Source organism: Buteo buteo, chromosome 22, assembly GCF_964188355.1.
Source record: "Buteo buteo chromosome 22, bButBut1.hap1.1, whole genome shotgun sequence".
In the NCBI taxonomy this organism is placed as follows: Eukaryota; Metazoa; Chordata; class Aves; order Accipitriformes; family Accipitridae; genus Buteo; species Buteo buteo.
Window position 1 is genome coordinate 25,241,458 of NC_134192.1, and position 22,466 is coordinate 25,263,923.

General features: G+C 56.0%; 1 protein-coding gene across 3 annotated transcripts; it reads left to right on the forward strand.

Annotated features, from left to right (window-relative positions):
• The first annotated feature begins 292 nt into the window (after positions 1-292).
• Positions 293-20,792, forward strand: EDA2R (ectodysplasin A2 receptor). 3 transcript variants are annotated; one of them, XR_012653983.1, is made up of 11 exons: positions 293-417; positions 5,896-6,006; positions 6,704-6,882; positions 7,734-7,819; positions 8,132-8,296; positions 8,827-8,973; positions 9,447-9,937; positions 10,560-10,608; positions 11,042-11,384; positions 15,721-16,182; positions 16,314-20,792. XR_012653983.1 is itself a non-coding variant. In XM_075054227.1 (9 exons), exons 2-9 carry the CDS (start codon positions 5,920-5,922, stop codon positions 11,335-11,337), a joined length of 1,500 nt encoding a protein of 499 aa, XP_074910328.1. In that variant the 5' UTR covers positions 293-417; positions 5,896-5,919; the 3' UTR covers positions 11,338-15,672. The 3 variants fall into 3 exon arrangements, 2 of the variants coding, with proteins under 2 accessions (XP_074910328.1, XP_074910329.1); XM_075054227.1 differs by lacking the exons at positions 15,721-16,182; positions 16,314-20,792 and having other exon boundaries at positions 11,042-15,672; XM_075054228.1 differs by lacking the exons at positions 293-417; positions 15,721-16,182; positions 16,314-20,792 and adding an exon at positions 2,194-4,667 and having other exon boundaries at positions 11,042-15,672.
• The last annotated feature ends 1,674 nt before the right edge of the window (positions 20,793-22,466 follow it).

Sequence of the window (22,466 nt, forward strand, 5' to 3'; positions counted from 1 at the left end):
CCGTTCCCCCGTTCCCCCGCTCCCCGGCCCTGCGGCTCCCGTTCCCCCGCTCCCCGGCCCTGCGGCTCCCGTTCCCCCGCTCCCCGGCCCTGCGGCCCCCGTTCCCCCGCTCCCCGGCCCACCGTTCCCCGCTCCCCGGCCCTGCCGCTCGTCCCGGTGCTCGGCGCCGCGCCCGGGAGCCCCGGCAAGGGCCGCTTCCTTTGCATAGCCCCGCCCAGGCGACGGCGCCCACCAATGGGAGGTAGAGGGGCGGGGCGTGGCGGCGGGGCGCTGCCCGCTGCGCTCCGTTGCACGCGGCTTCCCGCGGAGTCCGGCCGGTCTCGGTCCGCACCGCCCTGCCTGCGCGCGCTGCCGGTCCCGGTCCCGGTCCGCACTGCCGGTCTTGGTTCGCACCGTCCTGCCGGCACCGGGACACAGGTAATCGCGGGGTCCGTGCACCTGCTCGCCCGCGGCGGTGGTCCCGGTCCTGCTCGGTGCCGGTGTCACCGCCGGGCGGTGGCGGTTGCGGGGGTCGGGGAGACCGGCGGGGGCTGCGGCGGGTCCCGCAACCGGGAGGGCGGCGGCAGCGGTACGCGTGGGCCGCAGCTGGCTCCGGCGGGCGCCTCCGAGCGCTGTCAGGGGAGGGAGAGGGTGGGGGGTACCGGGCCCCGGGGTGCGGCGGCCGGAGGATGCGGAGACCGGGGGGTGCCCCGGCGGGGGGTGATGCGAGGCGGTCGTGCCGCCGCGCACCGGGGAGCCCCCTCGCCGAGACGTGCCCGGGCATATCCCGGCACACGCTGCCCGCCCTCCCGCGGCCGGGCGGCGGGGGGCGCCGGCGGGGCCGGGCGGCTCTCGGCAACTCGCCCCGCCTGGGCCGGGCCGAGCCGCGGCCGAGCTCCACGCGTGGGGGGCCGGGGGGAGGCGGCGGGCGAGCCGAGGCTTGCGCGGCGGGAGCCCTCCGGCACAGCGGGGCGCACCCCGCGGGCGGCACACGCGTGGGCGGCACGCGCGCGCGTGGGCGGCACCCGCCACAGGCGTCGCGCGGCAGCCGGTGTGGGACGCGGAGCACGGCACCCCCGTGCCTCGCAGCGCCCCCCTACACCCCCCACCCCACTCGGTCCTTTAGGTCCGAGGTAAGGCACGGGGGGCCTCGGTCCCGCAGGGGCTGGCGGCCGGTGGCCGCGCCGGGCAGCGCTTGCTGGGGTCCGGTGTTGGGGCGCAGGGTGGTGCGCTCCCCCCGTGAAAGCGCTCGAGTGTTCTCGAGGGCACACCGAAGTGGTTCAGAGTAAGTACTGGTTGCAAATGCTCGTATTCGTAACGGTCGTTATTGAAATTAGGCGATGATTGTCTCTCCTCCGTGTAATCTGTGCGAGTTTGTTTATGGTGGTGGTAAGAATTGAGGAGAAACCCAGGCGCTCCGAAGAGACTGAATTATTATCACCTGCAAGACAGTGGCAGTTGCTAGAAAGTAGATGTGGGCCAAAAACTAGACAGAAACCCGAGGTTTTACAAACACTGATAGGAGTTTTGGAAATCTCACTTGAGATATCTAATGAGGCAGAGCGTGGATGCCAGAACTTGACAAAAATTGGTAGTTATGGTCCCAATCTGTAATTCTTTCTCAAACCTCTGCGCAGTGAATATAGGAATATAGCCCTGTAGCAGTAACCCAAGTCATCCACGTACTGGAGGGATGTCCTGTTCCTCCAGGACCCTGGATTCTCCTTTCTCGAGCCTGGGTTGTCCAGCACTGTTTGTAGCCTGGGTCCTGCTTCCACGGGGGAACTGGCGCTCCCCACGGGCACGCGGTGCCGGGGCAGCCCTTCGTTTGGGCAGGGACAAACCCGTGTCCGGGTGGGTGCCTTGTGGGACTCTGCAAAGCTGAATGGGAACAGCAGCAAAACCAGGAGGGATGCTCTCTGTCCTATGTTGGGGGGACGGGACAGGGTTAGTAGTGTTTCAGATGCCTCCATCTGCAGCTGGAGTGAGCAAGCCGGAGTAGAAAGTGAGCGTTGCAACCTGAGGGCTACTGCAGTGCAGTAACGGGAGATGACACCAGCCCAGAGCGCTTCCCACCTGAGCTTGGGGAGCTTTCACCTAAAGGAGACATAAGTTCCCAGCCACTCCACATTAAACAATGAGCGGGCAATCTTGTGGGTAGAATTTCCAAATATATTGGAAAACCTGCTGATTTCTAAGCCACTTGGAAAGATTCAGATTTGGCCTTTTTTCCCCTATTTTTGCTTCTCTGAGCAGTCCTTCATCTACAAGGCATCCTACGGGGTGGCAGAGTCACTCGCAGCATGGTTTGTAGTGTAGGGAGGCACAGAGAGATGCTGTTCAGACCAAATGAGTGCAGGAGCAGAGGAATGACTGAGCAAGAGACTGGGACTAGACACTGCCAAATGCAAGGCATGCAGTAATATTTTCCAGATAACATTTCATTTTTTCCTCCCCTCCTTTTCCTTTGCAGTTCTTATTTAGGATTTCGGCTCTCTAGTTTTATGTTCCAATGTATACAAGTATCTCATCTGAGATGCAGTTACTGCCTGGCTGTGCTGGTCTGTCATGCAGCAGAGTAGAAACATCCTGTGACGTCCCGCTGGTTCGCGCAGTGATGTGGGGGAGCTGCCGCCAGTGTGTGGGTGTCAGAACCCCTGAAGGTGGGTCTCGGCACCCCCGTGTCCCGGGCCAGCAGAGACCCACGGCTTGAGGGGACGGGGTCTGCGCCTGGGGCAGGGACCAGCCTGGCCCATCTCCTGCTGCGGGTCCTGCACTGCCCTGCTTGTCCCCTGGTACCTGCTGGGCTGTGGTCAGATGGGAAGAACCAGAAGCACTAACGCTTTCACTGATGATTTTTTTTGTACTTTCACTTATTGATTTCCTCACCCTCTTTTTCCTACCAGAAACCATTAGCTGGACGCAAAAGAAATAGTTTAGATTCCCATATAGTCTAACTTTTTGGAAAATTACATTTTCATGGGGAAAAAGAAAATGACAGAGCTCCAGAACTGTCACGGAGGTGAAGGAACCGCAACTTGCGCTGTAGCTCTGCTGAAATGCTTTTTATCTCATGCAGTGAGACTCATTCAGCAACTCATGGTTTTGCTGTCTTGAGTAATAATGCGGTGGGGAGCACACCCTGCTTGCCTTGCTCAGACAAGATGTCTCTTTAAGACAATAAAAGAGTCCTTTAACAAATTATGGTGGTTTTAAGCTAGAAGATGTCATGCATCTCAAAATGATGGCAGTACATTTTGCTTCCCTCCAACCTGTAAGCGCATTGATAGTGTGTCATGTTTATATTCCTCTTTGGCAAATAAAATCTGTTGCTCTGGCAGTCACCTTGAGATTCCGTGTAGTTTCCAAAGAGGTGGGAGGGTTTTGTTGTTTGTTTTTGTTATTTACTTTCGGCTAATTAGGACCAGTTGTTTTAGTCGCTTATTAGACTATCAGAAATTGCTGCTTTACCAGGGCAGTGCTGTGTGGTTTGGATGTATGCTCCACTTACAAATTAAATGTCTTGGTTCTGGTATTGTTAAAATAAGAAGTACAAAAATCCCACAGCTTTGAATTTCATGCCAGATATTCAACAAAGCGCTCATTCCATGTATCATTATATTGTGGCTTGAGAAACAGCAGGCCTGCTCTACACTTAATAGTTTTGCTGGCACGGTTGTGGTGTGCTGTTTCCCCCACCATCCCGGAGTGATACTGTCATGCTGGCAGATGTCCTCACGCGTGGAGTTGCACTGGCACGAGATTCCTTCTGCCTGTGTAACTTTCTCTATTTGGGAAACTGGTTTAAGCTGTGCCTCTTCTGGAGAGAGAGGCTGTGAGGGATGTATCCCTAGCTGCAGGCCCTTCTGAAGTGCAGAGAAGTCCGTAAATATATGAGAGAAAGTGGTCATGTTGTGTTTGTAGGGCACTTTCACTAAAAAGCCTGCTGGTTTGGGTTTTTTTGTTGTTGTTGGTTTTTTTCCCACCAGAACTTCTCTCTTGTGTTACAATGGTGCTTTGGAGAGCAGGTGAAAATCGGTCCCCTTGTTCTCCGGACCCTGGTGGTGTCTTGGCTCCTTTTCTGTTGCCTGCAACGCTATGCCCTACATCTCATGCTCTTGTTACGAGTGAAAGCCTAAATCAAACTCCAGACTCGGGACCAGAACACCAGTGGTGCTGACCCCCCGCAACGGGCAGAGGCACCCGCCTCTGGGTGGGGTGTGAGCTGGGGTGCGGGCACTGAGCTCACCGAGAGGTTGGGTTCGGGCCGTTAGTGTGCCAGCCCTCCGAAGCAGTTGTGTATCACCCCTTTGGGGCCTGTCTCCCCCCGGTTTTATTTTTCCTACTGCATTCAGCCTGCAGCTGAGCCCTAACACCAAACCCTGTGCTTCTCCCGGGGCACTGACACTGACCTCCCTCTTCGCCACCTTCTGAGATAGTGACAAATCTCCTTTATTTATTCGGTAGTGTCAGTAACCTTTACGCTATTTATAGGCTGTGATCATGCCCCTCCCGAGATGTTTGCAAGATAAATTTAGCTCCCTCAGCTTCTTTTCGCCAGTCCTCGCTGGCTTGCGCTGCCTTTCCTTCTAACAGCTAATGAGCCCCAGCCGTGCGCGGGAGCTGCGGCGAGGGGTGACTCACTTTCTATGCTCGTCCGGGGAAGACTTCATCTCAAATGAATCTCGGTCTGTTCGGAGCCTGGGGAGCCTGTCCAAGTGTCCGCTTCCAAAAGGCAGCCGGCAAGGGAGTGGTGGGGGATTAGGCAGAGGAGCGAATGCGGAGGAATGCTGCTGTGGGACGTTGTGTTCAGTGCCCGGGAACGGTGCGGATGGGAGGGGAAGGGGGCCGTGGCAGGAGGGGCCGGGGGCTGCTCGGGGGCCCTGCAGTCCGCTCCCCGCTCTGCTGCTAGAGCCTTGCAGGGGACAGGCATCCCGGCCGAGCCTTTCCTCCTCCTGAGGCTGTGGAGCAGGACGGCTCTGAAGTGCTAGGCTTTCCCAGGGGGTTCAGGCTGTTCAGGGTGGTGGTCTTCAAAAGAGCATTTTCAGGTGGTCCCTATTGCTGGTGGGTGTAGAACCCATCTAGAATATGCAGAAATGAGCAGACAGCCCCAAAACTCTGAATAAACTGCTCAGCTTTGTAGCTTCGGTCCGAGTTGCTTGTTCTCGGCGAGAGGCCAGTCCCGTGCTCCCCTGTGAGCCGCACTCGCTGAAGGAGCAAACTGTGGCTCCACTGGGGCTGGGGCAGTTCTGCCGTTAACTTCAGCTGAGCCATTAATTCACCTCGGGAAGTCTCTGGATGGTGTTTTGGGGGGAGGTGGGTGCTTGTTCTGCCAGTCCTCTGAGATCACTGTAAGCGAGCCCATGCGGCGCCAGGCTGGTGCAGCGGGGCCACCGGCGTGTGTCCTGTTCTGCCAGGGACACGGCCAGCCACCGACGTTTGGTCATGTCAGACCAACGCAGCCACGCTGGCCGGAGCTAGGCTGCCAGATCCCGAAGCTGGGACTTTGCTGGGACTGAGCTTTCTACCAATAGCCTGGGGTACCCAGACCTACAGCCGGTGCTGGCAAAGTCCACTGCCCTCCTGCGAATCGGTGACCTGAGCAATTGGTGGGTCTACCTTAATAGTGGAAATGAAATTCCATTTGCTCCATTGTGAAGGCTGTGACAGGACAGCAAAACCAGGTGGTGCAATGCCAGCCTTGCTGGGAAACCCTTCCTGAGCTGCTGGAGCAGCCTGCTGTGTGGTGGGAGCAGGCAGCCTCCTCCTGCCAGAGTGACATCCCTGATGCACGAGAAATGCAGACTGTCATCCTGGCCAGAGTGGAAACTTCTGCCCGGGGGAGGGCATGCTGCTCCTCTTAAAAGTGTTGGGGCTGGCTGTGACCTCTCAGTCTTCTCTTCCTCTCCTCCTCAGGCTCCCTGCCCCTCTCCAGGCCCGATGGTCTGCCAAGAGAGTGAGTACCTGGACGAGCATCGGAAATGCACGCCCTGCAGAAACTGCATGCCTGGGCAGGAGCTTTCCAAGGTAAATCGGCTGCTCTGGAATGACTGGGAATCATCTAGCGCCGAGGCTTTTACAGTGCTAGGGGAATCCTCTGCCAGCCTTTCTTCAGAAAGATAATCTTAGGTCCTGGCATGTTGGGAAGAACTGGGACTCGGTGGGAAGGGATGGTGAACAGTTTCACTCACCCTGGGTAGGAGGGCAAAACAATGGAAGTAGGAGGTGGGAAGGGATTTCAGGTTGCTGCTCGGGTTGCCCTCTTTCCTTTTTGCCAATGGAAACCTAAACTTCCCCCCAGTCCGCGGCCCTGAGCGAAGCCGCGCTGCCTGGCCAGGCTGCACGCTGGATGGGTGCGAGCAGGATGCTGCTGCAGGGGTTGCAGCCCAGCTTCGGTGCTGGGAGTCACGTTTCCCACCCAGGTGCCCAGCGGGGTCCCCCCCGCCAGTGATGCCTCCCAGGGCACGTCGCTGCCGGAGCTTTCCTCCTCCCTAAACACGGCCGGTGGGCCACGGCTGGGCAGCAAATGGCTTCCCTGCGTGTCTCCGTCAGAGCTGCTCTGGTGGCCTCTGCTCTCGGCTGGGTTCTGAGGAGCTTTGGCATGCGCGGTGACCCCTCCACCCTTTGCCCCCAAAGAAGGGACGCCATTCCCCTCGGTACCGCTTCGGGACCTGAAGCGGCTCCTCGCCGCAGCCGCACACCCGCCCTCGTTCGTGTTTTGCAGGACTGTGGCGACGGCAGCGGGGGGGATGCGCAGTGCGTTGCCTGCCCTCCCAGGAAGTTTAAGGACAGCTGGGGGCATCACGGCTGCAAGCCCTGCCTCTCCTGCAGCCTCATCAACCGCATCCAGAAGTCCAACTGCACGGCGACGACCAACGCGATCTGCGGGGAGTGCCTGCCGGGGTGAGTGGGGCCGGATCCTGGCTGGAGCGGAGCTGTGGTGGTTGCACCTGGGAGCGTGCGGGGGGGATGGACAGAGGGGTCTTTATCTGAGGCCACCCAGAACATGGGACATAAGAGAAGGCCTGGTGACTCAGGGCTGCCTTTTTGAGGACACTGCTAATGACATGCAAATCGGACCCATCCGATGGCCCCTGTGTAGCCCCAAAGAAGGGAACCTGAAGGGTCCCGTGAACGAGCAATGGAAGGAAACTCCTTCCAGGCCCAGGTTGTTCCTGTGGACACCAGGGTGGCTAAGCCCTGGAAACTGAGTGGCTGTAGACCGCCAGAGTTGGTGGTCCCCAAAGGAAAGGACAGACCATGCCTGGGTGATGGGTTTAAGGAGTTGCTGAAGTGAAGATTGCCGCATACAACCAGCATGCGAAATGCTCGAGGGCTGCAGACCACGTGCTGGTGAGCAGTGGGACTCGGGACAGAGCAACAAGTTGGGGCTCTGGTTTATGAGCCTCCTCCCAGACGCAGTTGTAGGCTGGGATGTTTCTGTGGCTTCGTGGAGCTATTGACCACTGTCAGCCACTTTAGCGGATGGGGGGGGCGGGGGGAGGCAGTTCGAGTGATGTCACTCCTTGGCCAAAGTGGCAACAGACATGAAAAAGTAGCTGTGGATACGGCTTCAGCCAGCGATGGGGAGACCCGCTGCCTTGGGGCGTCCCAGCCTGCCAGGGCGGGAGTGTGGGGGGCCGGTTCTCCCCACGCTGTTGTGGGGCGGACAACACGCCTGTCTCTCCAGAGGCGGGCTGGCCAGGGCTCACCGTGAGGCCGTGCGCTGCTGAGACCCTCCGCTCTGTTGGCAGGTTTTACCGCAAAGCACGGATCAGCGGGCAGCTGGACTGGGAATGCATCCCTTGCACCAAGCAGACGCCTTCTTCCGAGCCTCAGTGTACGTGCTGTCCCTCGCCGGCGGTGGGGCGAGCTGCTCTGGGGCAGGGCGGGTGGTGCGGGCACGGTGGAGGAGGTTAATGGTGCATGCGAAGTCACGGTGACCGTGTCAAAGGCGTGCACTTGGATGTGCACCATCCTTTCACCAACGCTGCTTGCTGGCCAGCCTGCTCCGCTGGCCACAGCACAAGCTGATGTCCTGCAGACCTGCTGGAGGAGGCACAGTCATTGCGTCTGAAGAGGGACGGGCAGTGAGAGGGTGGCCCAAGCTTCGGGGTTAGGCTCCAATGTTTTGTGGCTGGTGTGTTTGCAGGTCGGTCCAGAACAAACCTGGTGAAGGTAGCCGTCCCCACCGTACCGCCGCAGGACACGGCCCTTCTTGCACTGACCAGCAGCGCCCTGGTCATCATCGTACTGGTGCTTCTGGCACTCTCCATCATCTACTGCAAGCGGTTTTGGAAGAGCCAGTGCCAGCGAGGTGAGTCAATGCCCGCGGTGCTTCTCCTCCTTCTCCCTTTGCTGGTCACACGTGCCCGTGGCCCCTTCTCGCTGTGTAGAGCATTGCCCCGAGCATTGCTGCTTTTGCAGCACACAGTGACCCAAACGTTCCTCTGCTCGTGCAGAATAAACGCCTCATCCTGCTTCTTAAATCTGCAGGACCTCTCTTGTGCTTTGCCTGCTCAAAGACACGGAGCAGCCTCCCTCCTCCTTAGTACCAGAATTTGGAGGAGAATGCTGTTTCACAGTCAGAACTGGCGATCCTCTCTTCCTGGGGTTTCTGGGCGGTGGGCTGAGGCTGAGTGGCTCTTGGCAGGGCAGGGCCGGAGGGCTGGTGAGGGAAGAGGGCAGTAGGTTTGGTGGCTGGGGTCGGGGCACCTTGGCATCCAGCAGCGTGCCAGGGAGCGGCTGGCTCCCGGCTCCTTGCCGGCAGACATACCGCACGGCTGAGGACGTGCTGGGGAAGGAAGCCAAGCCTTCGCTCAGACTGGTTCTCCTCTATTCTCCAAGTCTTCCTGAGGACTCAGAACTTCTCGGGCCAGCGAGCAATGTTCCCGACGGCGGCGGCGCCCGGCAGATTCCTGTGCGAGGAGCAGATGTCTGGTCCCTGCTGCCTGGGTGTGAAGAACCTGAGCCCCTGCTACAGGCAGGCGGAAGGTACCTGCTCCTGCCGCCCTCCTCTTTCTTTGGGGGAGGGAGGGTGGTGCTGGGCTCTGGCTCGTACGGTCCTAGGGTCTACTGAGATGCCCTTAGGCAGGAAGGATGGAGCTGGATGGTGTCCGAGTCCCACCAACATGAAATCTGGGACCTCTCTTAAGGAACGCTTGCAGACCTTGTACCAGAAATGCTGGTGTGCACCCCTGGTGGCTCCTGAGCCCCCCCCAGCCTGCTCCTGCTCTTCCCGTGACAGGGGGAGGGATCGGCCCCGCTCAAAACTTGGCAGAAAGGCACAAAAGTGCCTTTGCTCAGTGGTGGTGCAGGGGTCGGGTGTCTGGTCTCTGACAGGGTGCTCCCAGCTCTGCCCGCAGGCCCTGGGCCAGGGGGTTTAACGGCGGGGCTGGCAGATCCCCCCTGGAAGGGGCCAGGGCGGATCTGGGGCTTCGCTGAGCCGTGCCGGTTCCTGGTTTCAGGCCCCGTGGAAGCGGCGCAGTTCATTTCGGACGGGGAAGCCGTGGGTCTCCAGCTGCCCTCTCTCCAGCCGGAGATGGACTTGCCGCCGGCCGTCGCGGTCAGCGCTGCCTCCAAAGCCCAGCTGGGCAGGAGCCTCCTGGAAAGCCAGCCCCTCATCCGGGCATCAGGCCGCAGCGACTGCCTGGCCGGGGTCCTGCCGCCCTCCGACCCCCGGCAGGGCCAGGCGGGCACGGCGGAGGCACTGGCCCCCCTCTCCTCCTGCGCCTCCGAGATGCAGCACAAGTGGCCGCACGCCCCGGTGGAGTGCACCGAGCTGGACCTCCAGAAGTTCTCCACCCAGGCGGAGTTTGTGGGCGGCGAGCGGCCGGAGGACGCGGCGAGCCGGGCGGCGCAGAGGAACCCGGCAGAGAGCGGTGGCACGGGGCGGGAGGGGGCCCGGCACCTGCCCTCCACCTTCCCGAATCCCACCGCTGAAAGCGGGCAGCAGCCGGTAAGTTCCTCCAGCCCTGTTGCTCCTCCGAACCGCCGCTGGATGCTCGGGGCTTGGGCACGGGGTGCTGGGCTTGCCGGTGGGTTAGGGATGTAGACTAAGGTTTGTTAATACCTGGGACTAACTGGTAATTACCAAAAATGATTTGCCAGATGTTTAGTGATGTGTCACTCAACAGGCTGTCAGCCATGGAGATGTGACCTGCTGGGGTGGTTTCAAACACCCAAAAGACGAGTCAGTTTATTGAATGTATAAGGATATCTTTAACTGATGTGCTCTGCTGAGTCCTCTTGCTCTCCAGAAAGCTGACCTGGCCACGGGGGGAGCTGGTTCCTCCTCCCTCTCTGGTGAGCTCGTAATGAACCCGGTGACTAACATCGTTGAGGCTCAGAAAATGTCTGGCAGAGAGATGCATTTAACAGCTTAGCTCCAGGTGACCGTTTATGGAAGCAGTTTGCTGGGAGGCCCTGGAGCATCCCAAGGAGGTCGTTGGCTCCGTGGGATGGCAGCGCTGGAAAGAGAACTGCTGTTCCCCTGAGCCTCTGTGATGGCCCTGGGAGCAGCGACAGGCATCGCTGTTCTCACCAGACTGCCGCCAACCTCGGGGTCTTTGTCTTGCCAGGTGGATGATGCCCAGAGCCTTGTGACTCAGATCAGCAGCACGGCGAAGGGTAAGTGTCTTTCCAGCCTCGCCTTTGTTCTCCAAGTATTGGGGTAGCGAAGAGAGGCAGATTCTCGGCAGGGAGCTCCTCCAGAAGCCCACCATGGCTACATGGAGGTGCCAGTCATCACAGGGACTTATCTGACTCCTGTGGTCTTTGGTGCTAGTTCACAGGGTAGATTTTCTGTGATATTGCCTTGAATGGTCTGCGGGTGGGTGGCGGATGGATGCCCAGTTGTCACCAGTTACCAGCCTCCCCGGGACTGAGCCAGCTCCATGTTGCTGAGCGCTGAAAGTGATGTTGGAGGAGGTACCTGCCCTGGCAGGGTGGCATTTTGCCTGCTCAGCAGGGACAAGGGGCTGGAGTCTGGCTGCTCTGTTTACCCTTATCCTAGCCAGATGGGTTGGTTTCTAACCCCGCTTTGCTGTGTTGCTGCCCCCAGGTCTCCCAGTAGCAGAGCTGCCCCATTCCTTGGTGCAGTCACTTGCCTTCTTGTTGGACCCTTCCTTGAACGGTGTGAAGAACTTCAGCCACGTGGCCCTGGAACTGGGGGTCGCACCCCAGTTGCTGGGACGGATGTCTGGATTTGAGCAGCTCGTCGCTCACTTCACCTACTCGGGAGATGCGGTCACCATCCCAGTCCTGGCCCAAGCTCTGCAGCGGCTCCAGCGGTTCGATGCCTTGCTCCTGCTCTGCGACCACTTTGCGCTCAGCCAGGCTCAGGGCCGCCAGCGCTAGAGAGGACGGGGAAGGGATGGAGGAGGCTCCAGGCACTCTGTGTACTGGTACGGGAGAGGATCCGCTAGCCCTGCGGTCACATAATCTCTCTGGTGTGCACGTGGGGAGGACGTGGAGATGGTCTTTGCATCGCAGAACAGAAGGACGCGAGGGGGAGCGTTCCTCCTCAGGGGAGAGCCGGGGGGCTGCAGCCGTGCCTCCTCCCAGCCTCCCCATGGGAGGGTTCACTCAGACCCCTCCGCGGGCCGTTTTTCTCCAGCTGCGGTGACCCCCTTGTCCTGCAGTGGAGTGCCATCGGTCACCGTGCCACCCGCGCTGCGGTGCTCTTACTCTGCAGTGAGCCCCCGTGCTGCCCCTGCTGTTGGCGTGGGGTCCCTCGGCCACGGGGCTTGGTCTCTGCAGGCAGCCACCCTCCTATGGGGCATCACCTCCCTCCCATTCCCACTTTCCCGTCCTTCATCTGGCCTGTGCTCTGCTCTCCCAGGTGCCGGTTGCCACTTTCCCAGTTTACTTTTCGCTCGCTCCTCTCCCTCTGTGTTGAAGACAGTCCTTGGCAGAGGACCTGGCCATGGCTGCTGTGCCGGGCTTCAGCCTTTGGTCTCCCTGTGCCACTCTGGCACCTTCCCCTTCATGTCCTTTTTTTGAAGCAGTGCAGTTTTCCTGCAGGAGTCTCAGACTGATCCCCGGGGCGGGTTGACGTATGTCCTTCTTGCAGCTCAGTGCTGTGGCTGCCGGCCTGGGGAGGGTGCTGGCTCAGTCCCCGGGCTCCTACCGTGTGCCCTGGTCCCGCGGACGTCTGCTGACTGCCACCTCCGTGTGCCGGGGCTTTGCAAACCACCCGGCTGCTTCACCACCGTGCCCCGGGGAGCAGCCAGCACCAGGCAGCAGCTGGAGGCTGAAGCCGTGACCGTGGCTGCGTCACAGTCAGCGGTGACGACCGCGTGCTGGTCGTGGCAGAGCCGCCTTGTTTTAAAATAATTTTTTTAAATTTTTTTTCTGCCTAAAAATGACCTAATTTTCTCATTTCTGGGAGTAGCTGCTAGGGAGAGGAGCACCCTTCTGCTTCTAATTTCTTCCTGGAGGATTTGTCGGAGCTTGCAATGGTCCCGCCTGTGCCGGGCGCCCCTGATTCCGGCTGTCGTGCCCCGGGGCTGGTGGCTGCAGGTCTCCGGGCTGTTCTCCTGAATCCGCCCCCAGCCTCTGGGGCATTACGCGGGGTCTCGCCCCCGATGGACGGGCCTTGCGGGGGGACGCGGCGGGAGCCCGTGCCGCAGCCGAGCGCTGCTCCTGCCCGTCGCTCTGCAGTTTGGCACGGCTGGCGGGGGCGAGTGCCTGCGCGCAGGGCGAGGCGGCGCGGGGGCGGCCAGGCATGCGGGGAGCTGCCCCGGCGCGGCTGCCAGCCGGCGTGGGGCCAAGGCGGCGATGCCGGCCCCCTCCGCGGATGCCGTTCCTGCGGAGGTCACGGGCAGAGTAGCCGGCGGGCGCCGGCGACCCGCAGCTCTCCGCGACCGGCCGCTCAGCGCCGAGCACCTTCGGGTGGCATCCCGATAGTGTCACCCTGGGCTGTCCCGGGACCCCCGGGCGGCATCGCCGGGGCTGAGCCGGCGGTACTCGCTTCGTTGCTTTGTCCCTCAACGCTGCGGCTGGATCCGGCGAGCGGTTTCTGCGTTCTCCCCTGTCACCCGTGGCCGTGGCGGCGGCGCGGCGGTCGCCAGCAAGCGGCACTGTTACCCTGCCGCCCGCCCGGGCGCCCGCCGGGCATCCCCGGCTGAGCTCCCGAGTTTTTTGCCTTTTATCTGACCACAGTACTCGGAAAAAGCGGGCGACCTTCTGGGAAGGCAGCCCTTTCCTCAGATCTGCCCGCACGCGGGTATTAATAGCTGCTGTTCTTTTTTCTTTTCCCCGTTAAATGCTGTTAAGACTTGAACGTGCTCAGGATGTGGTTAGATAAGGGGAGGCACGGGCAGTCTCAGCTGGATGTGACACTTTCTCTCCCCTGCTGTTTGTTTCTTCCAAAGTCAAGGTCGTTTTATTGCTCTTCGCTCCGCAAGACCCAAAAGTATTAGACCTTGTACCATTTTAGGCTGGGGTTAGTCAGTTGCTCATTACACGCTTGGTCTGTTACAGAGCAGTCAGGAAAAGTATTGCTAAAGCAAACACAGCCTGGGGTCAGGGTTTTTTCATTTGAGGTTTATCTGCGGCAGGGAGAGAGCATTTGGATTAATCACGTAACAAAATCGAATAAATATTTAATCCCTCTGTGGACACGCTTAGTCACTTCCAGCGGGAGCGAAGATAAATTCACCTACAGCCTCTGAGTCAGAGCATTCATGCAGCTCAACTTGCCAGCTCTGGCTTTGAAGTTGGAACTGGTCTGGGTGGGTGGCTTGTCCTGCGTGTCCCTGTGTACGTGTGTCACTGGTGCCACCAGTGAGTGGTCCCTCGGGGTGCCCAGAGCCACGAGCTGGCCTCCTCCTGTCCCACGGCAGCATCGGAAGCAAGGGATGGGCAGGAATGGCTGTTAAATTAAAAACAGTGAATAATGAGGAAATCGTCCGACGTGTGTGCTGCAGGTCCTTGCGTCTGTCCCTCCCACACATGCTGAGCAGTTCTGCTGGTGTGCCGGTGGGTGGGCTCTGGACCCATTGGATGGATTATTTTTAAAATTTTTTTTCTCCCTTTAAAGAAATCAACCCGGTTCCCTTCATAGTTTTTAAGGTAAACTATTATTTTTCAGCTGTTTGATGTCTGAGCAATATTATTCACCAAAACAACAACCTCTGCCTCGAGGCTGAGGAGGTGGCGCGTAAGGTGGGCGTGTGCCGTGCCATATACAACGTGTAGGGTGGGTTTGTGCGCATCACATACAATGTGTAGGGTGGGTTTGTGCCCCTCTGGGTGCTGCCCCTTGAGCCCCTCACTGCCTGCCGCGCTGGAGTGGCAGGAGCTGGCAGTGCGAGGCAGGGGTGGTTTTAAAAGTGTGTTATAAGTGTTCTCAGTCCCACCCAGAGCCTCATATGCGGTCTCGGTGCAAGTCACCGTGGTTGGTGCTCCAGGGAGGCTTGACCCCGCATGAGAGTGTTGCAGGACAGGGATTTTCAGCTGTCTAATTTTACATTTTATATTACACATTTTACAGCCCCAGCTCCCAAGGGCTGCTCCCCACTCTCACTGGTGTCTGGGGCGGGCACCCTCCTTCCAGCTGCGGTGACAAAAATCAGCTGTGTTTACATGGGCCAAAACTTCTACAGGTGGCCTTTAACTTGCCCCCCTGGGGACCCTTTTGGCTGGATTGCCGCAAGCCCAGCTAAAGCCCTCAGGCGACGGGGAACCATGAGAGCCTGAAAACAGGCAATAACGCTGCAATTTGGACATCAGAAATGGTGGCAGTCCCTGGGTGGTGAATTTCTTTAGCTGGGAACCAATGGACTTGATACTTGACTTTTGCTTTTTTAATAGTATTTTCAGCACAATACATGGAATGTAAGGGAAGGAAATTCCCATAGCGCTGGATCTCACGTTGCAGCATCAGGAAGCTGTTCATGCCAAGCTGGCATGGCTCAAAAACAGTTGAAAGAAATCAAATAATTCAGCATCTGTGCAAACTTTAGCTGGGGCTGAACAGTGGAAATACTCTTGTGCAGCGGGATTATGTTTTTTACAAGTGATTGGTTTTGACACCACTCTTGTCTGGAAGTCTGATTTGCAGAGGAATTCATATGATAAGTTTAAATCCAGCCCTGTTCTGGAAAGCTCTTAAGTGTAGACTTAAAATAGGCATATACTTAAATCCTATTAAAGTGTTAATTAAAATGAACAATTAGTACATCCTTGGGTGCTTTTCTTGAACAGGGTGCTTATAAGAATTGTACTTTCAATATGCTCTTAGAGAAGCAGGCAATACTGAAGAAAACTCAGTTTTAATCATCTGGGCACACTTAGAAAAGTCTGCAAGTGTTAGGGGGAAATGCCCTGTGTGTTTTGGATTACTTAATAATGCAGACTCTGGTGCTTTTTTTAGGAAAATAATAAATACATTTCTGTAGCCATGGTTTACCTAGGGGAATACATGGTATTTTTTATGGTGGATGTTATTTTTCTTTAAGGTTATGAATAGGTTATTTATATTTTTGTAAATTCCGTGTCATTACCATTGTAATTCTGAAGTAGAGTTGTTCCTGTTGTTTTGGGGGTGATGTCTGTATTCGAATAAAGCAGTAGCTGAAGCTCCTGCCCTTTTCGTTAAACAAGGGGTGTGTGCGTGCCCCACATTCCTCCCAGACCTGGTGCTCTCGAATGCTCTATGTTTGTAGTTGAATAAATTTCAGAGCCGGAGGTGGTGATGCTCGCTGAGTTTTGATTCCTCTCCCCTCCTGCCTGCAGGTCTGTCCGCTGGGCAGGAGCGTGCGGACGAGCGTGGCCCCAAGCCCCCCTGCCCACCCGTGGGTACAGGCAAACGCCTCGCAGTGTGGACCCAGCCGTGTGCCCTGGCCACGGGGTCCGGTGGAGGGGTCTGTCTGGCAGGGGCAGGCGGCACTTCTCAAAGAGAGATGCTGTTGCAGCTGAGTCCAACGTGACCTCGTGACGCTGGTGTGGGAATGGGGCAGGAACGGCTGGAGAGGAGCGGCCGCGGCCCCCAGCCCCTTCCCCATGAAGTGCCTGCCCCAGTCAGGGGGCATCGGCTGCCGTTTGTTGTGCAGGTTTAATCTTCCTCAGAAGGGTCGGATCCCAGGTGGGGTACATCGCGTGGCCTGGGGACGGGGAGGAGGCAGAGACTGCATAAACGATGCCCAAGGAGATCCCGTTCCTGAAGCTTTGCTGAGGAGGAGTTGTTCTTTAGGCTCGGTAATTACAGTGCTCGTTAAGTCTGTTCATGCCCTTACACTTGGTCTGTTCTTTAAAATAATTATTAGAATGAAGGATATGATGATTTTCTTTTCTAATTAAAGCTATTATACTTCTCCGAACTCTCGCAGGCTTTATATGTGCTTGCACTACTACAACTCATTCCTAGCGTGAAGAATACCCACATGCGATGCTGGTGTATGCAGTCCTGCATCGCTAGCTGTGCCTCTGCCATTAACGCAATACAGTAAGTGTGGATAAAGCAGCCTCTGAAATCAAGGCCCAGAAGAACGAGTCATTCCTCACCGAATGCAAAACCATAGTGTCAGCAGAGGTATTTAGCATGTGTGGTTTCCAAAGAAGCCTTTTCCGTGGAGCTCCCTGGGTGCGTGGGGCCTGTGGTTTTGCAGATGCTTGAAATAGTACACCCCGAGTTAACAGGGGAATGAACTTGCTGCTGTACTGAGAGCAACCAGCCTTACTGAAGGTCTGCAAGGGGTAAGTGATCCTAATGTCTCTGCCTGTGCCGAGTAAAACTGGGGGTGGATGGTGCAGGCAGGCGTGCTGCAGGCTCGGGAGGAGCCCAGCCCTCCCACGGGGGAGGCAGGTCTTGGGATGTGGGCTGAGAGCCCAGCCCGTGCGGAGCAGCTTGCCTGGGGCCACTGGCACACTGCAGGAAGGCCGTCTGGAGGAGAGCGCCGGAGGTGTCTTTTTTGGGAGAGCAGCCTCTTGCGTGCTCTTGGGATGGGAATTCCGAGTACGCCTTGCCTTCCCTTCAAGTGATTCCTGGATTTGGGGCTGTAACCATCCAGGACTTTGCATTCCCAGGTGTCTGAGGACTGGACACGCTGCAGTAGGTAAGGTTGGGGTGGTTTTGGCCCTACCTCAAGGGGCTGCTCTTCTGGAGAAGTCCCTGGGGTGACCACTCCCATGCAAAGCAGACGCTTACACCCAAACGAGGAGCTCCCTGTGAACAAGAGGTTTACACCCTGCTCTGCTCCTTGCCTCAGAGCGTTTGTGTTGTCTGGTCTCGTCTCACTTTTGGCTGGTGCACAAGGAGCGATGATAAGCCACGTTCCCCTCAAAGTACTTGGGATTCTTGTTCTCAGCACTGTGATAAGAGGTAGACATCTGTGGAGCAGAGCTGGCAGAAGGAACATAGGTACTCCATGCAAGCAGAGAGGTGTGGGGTTGAAAACCAGCTCCGAGGTGGTCAGAACAAGGCTGACTCCTACCCTCTCCAGTTCCTGGTGCTTCATCAGCCACAATTTGCAGAGAGGCTGGCAGTATAACAAGATGCTGGGGTACGCATGATCCTCACCTCAACTGCCTCCGGGAGGAACATCTCCAGCTGGGATGCAAAGCTGTGCAAAGGCATTCAAAGCACACGGACCGACTGCTTGACAAGCCTCCAGTTCCAGAGGAGGATGCCAGTAAATACCATTTGACCCACACGAGGCATGTGCACTGGGTGTTCTCCTAAGCTGGTCTCTGGAGCAGGAATGCAGACGTGTCCCCTGCCTTTCACAGCAGCCACAGCTTGCAGCCAGTGATCCTGCCAAGCAAAATATTCCTGACCAATTGGTTTTTGCTTTAAAGAATGTGGCTGAAACGTGTGGGATGTTGAGATACATCACCTGCATCCCCTGACAAAGTAACTGCAGAGGTGGAGACCAGTGACTTGTGCTGACCAGTAAACCCTGAGCAGACTTTATCCAAGACCTGCTGAGGTGCTATTGCAAGTGAAGTGGGGTCCTTGCATCCTTCTCACAGGGGACTCCCATCTGAGGGCATGTCCATCTGCCCAGTGAGCAGATTCGCAAAGGGGAGCAGATGAAGAGGTCTGGCCAGGCTGGAGGAAATGTTCCCGCTAATGAAATGCTCTGGGTGTGATCCCGCACGGCAGCCTACAGCAAGAGCCAGGCTAATTAGTGAGCCCTGTATTAACAGTGAGTGCATGACCTGTGAACAGTTAAGTCAGATGAGTTTTCTAAGGTTTCCCTTGTGCAGATTCTGGAGGCACAGAGCAAGTGCTTTTACAGTAAGAAAGACTTTTTTCCTGAAACCCTGTGTTTGCTTCTCCATCTTTGGTCTGGGATGATCTGGATTAAAAATGTTGCATTAAAATACAGACCAAAAATCTGTACTTACAGGGAGGAGAGGGCAGGAAAAGGGACTGCGTGACCAGAGAAAGGCTGTCCTTGTCTCTGTAGGAAAGGGTCAGAAGAGGGAAGCACGTGCTCCCTGGCGGGGGTGTGTAGGGGGGGTTGACTAAATGGCAAAGCTGGGGTGGAGCGAGCAAATAGCAGAAATCATGAAGAGTGCTTTGGCAGTTCTCCTGCTTTTGCACTTCATTTTCTTGCCTACCCTATAGAAAGCTATAATGTTTGAACACAGACCAACAGGGTCTGAAGAAAAGTGAGCCACCATGAATAGGAGAGGCAGAAAACCCAGCGGCAGCGAGGGGAGGCGAGCCCTGCGCAGCTCGGCGGAGGTTTAACCTGGCACAGTTACTCCATTAGCACACGCAGATGCCTGATTGCATTCAATTACGAGACAGAAGAATCTTTCACAAACATTCAGAACGTATTTCAGATGGGTTGAAAACTGTCCCATTGGATTTTTATGTCAGTAGTGGGTACCTTAAGCCAAGTCATTAACATCTACTGACATGGCATGAATAGTTTGGCAGAATTTAGGTAGGCAGCCGGGCACCAAACTGCACCTGGACTTGGAGGCTGAGCAGTAAGGAAACTTACATTCCTCCAAAGGTTTCCTTCAAACACCTGCGCAGGCTGTCCTTGGACCCAAGGGTGGGACAACCATGCAGGAGAGGAGGAATGTGCTGCTGGCTCTCCCCGTGCTGACACCTGCGGCTGGTCTCTGCTCTCAGCCCAGTGCCCCAGCGTGCGAGGCTGTCCCTGGCCACGCAGACCCTGCTGGCGGGGGAGCAGAGCCAGGGCTGTGCTCCGAGCATCCCCCCAACCCCATGCCCAGCAGCAGTGGAAGCTTTTAGGTGAGGGGTGGAAACAGCAATGCAGTGACTGCCTGCGGTAGAGGGTCCGGCCATGCGCTCCAGCTTCCCCGTTCAAGTCCATTATGAGCAGGAAAGAGCAGAAACCCCAGGGGACCGATGGCGGGGAGAGAAGGGGATTCACAGGAGTGAACTCGAGGAGAAAGCCAGTAATTCGATTTCAGCTTGGTTTTGTGTCAGGAGGGACAGGCCCAGGTGATGCTCAGCTCCCTTGTGCTCTGCCACTGCTCCTCGCGTGGGAATGGCTCATCCCCGTAGGCATCGGTTGCACATTGTGCCGGTTGCACTTAGCACCGTAATAAACCACTTCTCCCGCTGGGCTCATCTTGCTTAGCCCTACACCTCCGTGCTCTCCTTGACAGAGTAATGGTGGCACTGACCCTTTTAAATCCAGTCTGCACCAATTTCTGTGTGCTCCTGTCTCCTCTGCATAGGGGGCTAGAGGACAGTTAATTAAATTTTGGTTGCTAAAAATGAAGACTTATATCCGTTAGAGAGAACTGAATTTCCAGTCCCAACTTTCTTTCCTTCTTCGCTTTCTTCTCCTTCCCCACAGATGATTTTTTTATTGTTTGTTCTCTGATTTTCCCATTTTGTATTTTCCACAGGGTTTCCCCTGTGTGCACAGTTCTCATGTTACTGCTTCTCTGCAGGACACAAGGGCAATTACAAGTGAATGAAAACACACATTTTACAGCACATTATTGAATTATTGAATGGGTTTGCCAGGAGACAGAAATTTATTTTTCTTCTACCTTCCAAACCTGTGGGCAGGCTCACAGGGTCTCTCCAGATGCAGTTTTCAAAAAGCAGCTGAAAAGCTTCGCAGTGCATGTGTTTGGGATGCCAGCATCTCTGGCTGCTTTGCATCACCTGTGCAGTAAGTGCAAGTATCACCCCACAGCTTTGCTGGGCAGATGAAACTGCACCCAGGCCCAGGGACTGTCTCTGCCATTAGATTCCCCCCAGATTTGAAGAAGGGACCCCCCCACACCCTGGCTCACGCTGCCCTCGCTGTGCACATGGAGGGCTGGGGAACTGGGCATAGTGTTTAGAGGATTAGGGGGACATTGTTGAGAGCAAACCCTCTCAACTGGAGCCAAAGTGGGACTAACAACCACCAAAGAAAAAAAGAAAAGATTAAAAATGTGAGCCTGATTCCTTTTATTGGCAGCAGAAGTTAATTTTTAAGGGAAAATGTTGCAGCTCCAATCACAAAGCCTTGCTGATGAAATACAAACAGTCTGTCTTCAGGAACAGCCCAATGCCAATAATTATTACTATCCGTCAAAAATACATTATTATCCCAGTGACATTCTTGTATTCCTTCCCTGAGACCTGGTGGTAAATGAAGCTTTTTGAGACTGGCCAACCTATTTCTATGTGACAATTATTATGTTAACGGGAGCCAATAGAGTGGCTAATGGGCTGATTTTGGATTTGAATGCAGCTGTATTGGGGAACAGAGTTTTAGCAGAAGAATAAAGTGGTTTTGCAACCCGGTCAATACATCTTCAAACTCCCCCTCACATCCTCCTCTGAGCTGGTTTTAAGGAATTATTGGATTACAAGTAAATACCCCAATCAAATACAATAACAACAGGGGCGATTTTCCTAATTTCTTACGTCCTATAGTTAATTTAAAACAAGTAGGAGCAGTGAGCACACGATGTCTCGGGGCATTCACCGTCAAAGGCTGGACGAGTCAGACATGACCCAAACCCTGATGCTGCTCAGCGGCCGCCGCAGGACCCGGGGCACATGGCGAGGGCTGCTCCGTCGGCTGAGGTCTCACCCTGGTCGTGTCCAAGAGGGTCCTCCCAAAGCATGCACCCCCTCACCCCAGACACTGATGGAGATGTGCTCCTGTCCCGTGGCACATGCGCTGCAGAAAGATATTTGAAAGGGCATCCTAGCACCCACAGTGTGTGTACGCATACATAGGTATATATCAATATAAATGAAACGTAATGGAGGAAAGGCTCGTATCCTCCACTTTGTATATGGAGGGGCAGCAGAGGATGTATTAGCAAGGCTTAAAACAACAAACAGGAAAATACTGCAGTTCCTCCCACCGTTACCCTCAATGACCAGGGGAAATGCAAAGGCAAAACAAAAAATTTGACAACTTGGCTTCAGAAAGAATAGGTAGTTCTTGCTTGGCCACTGAGGCTGTTTGTGGTCTGGCACAAGCTGAGACCAGTGCAGGGGGACAGCCGGGACTGGCTGGCCAAGCTGAGATGGGAGGAGAAGCCGAGGGATGTGGGATGCAGGAGAGGCAAACCAGGGCAGAAAGCTCGAGTTGCTGGGAGGCTACGAGGGGAGGAAGCAGGAGACGTCTGTGGGAGAGCTGTGAGTGCTAAGGTTCACGTCGTCGTTTGGCCGTTACACACCGTCGTTCCAGGCAGGGCTGGATGCGAGATGCCACAAGCACTACTTTCCAGCAAAGTGCTTGGGTTTGCATGGCCATTAACTTTGCCTTCCATGGATTTTTTACCACATTCTGTCTGCCTCAGAGTAATCCTGTTTTTATTGGAAAACTCCACATGAAAGAACTAAGCTTTTCCCAAGAATGAGGTTAGTGGAAAACATGTTTCATACAGATGTACACATACAAGATCTCATTAATTGTATCTGGCTGACATTTAGCTGAAAATGGCAGTACCTGTAACATGATGCATAGGCACAAGAATGCCAATTTTCATAGGAAGCTTTAATTTCCTACTTTTTTACTGTTCGAGTCTCCAACTCTCATGTTCTTCACAGCCATGTTTTAGAATGTTTTGGAGTAGAATGTTTCGGTAAAACCCAACATAACTTCCTCGAACACTTCGCTTTGGCTTGCTGGCCAAGGGAGATGCAGGCTCTCACTCTCCTGGCAGTAGATTCCCTGGAGGTTCCAGCAGCCCGTGCCAATGAGCACACGACCTGCAGCAACATTTGCAGGCGTTCCCCTTCCTGCTCCATTTGTGCTGGTACAAGACACCGTGTCCACGTGCCCCCCCCTCCCCGCCACCCAAAAAGGAGAGGAGCTCCAAGAAGATCTCAGTATCCTTTACAAGCAGGAACTAGACTGCCATTAAATGGTGTGACCATTTTAGTTTCCACACGCTCAGTGCCAAACATCAAATCACCATGTGGGGGCCAGCAAAGAGGCGAGGAACAAAACACTGTCAGTGCTATCTTTGGCTCTGGCCAGGCTCCTCACCTGCCTGCACAGATGTTCAGGTCCGGCTGCCCGCACAATGCA

What these genes read in the sequence shown, in the direction of transcription:
- EDA2R (XM_075054227.1), top strand. Translation starts at nt 5,920, where the DNA reads ATGGTCTGCCAAGAGAGTGAGTACCTGGACGAGCATCGGAAATGCACG. An exon ending in TGCGGGGAGTGCCTGCCGGG is followed by an intron (nt 6,883 to 7,733) that starts GTGAGTGGGGCC and finishes CTCTGTTGGCAG; the next exon opens with GTTTTACCGCAAAGCACGGA. An exon ending in GCCTTCTTCCGAGCCTCAGT is followed by an intron (nt 7,820 to 8,131) that starts GTACGTGCTGTC and finishes GTGTGTTTGCAG; the next exon opens with GTCGGTCCAGAACAAACCTG.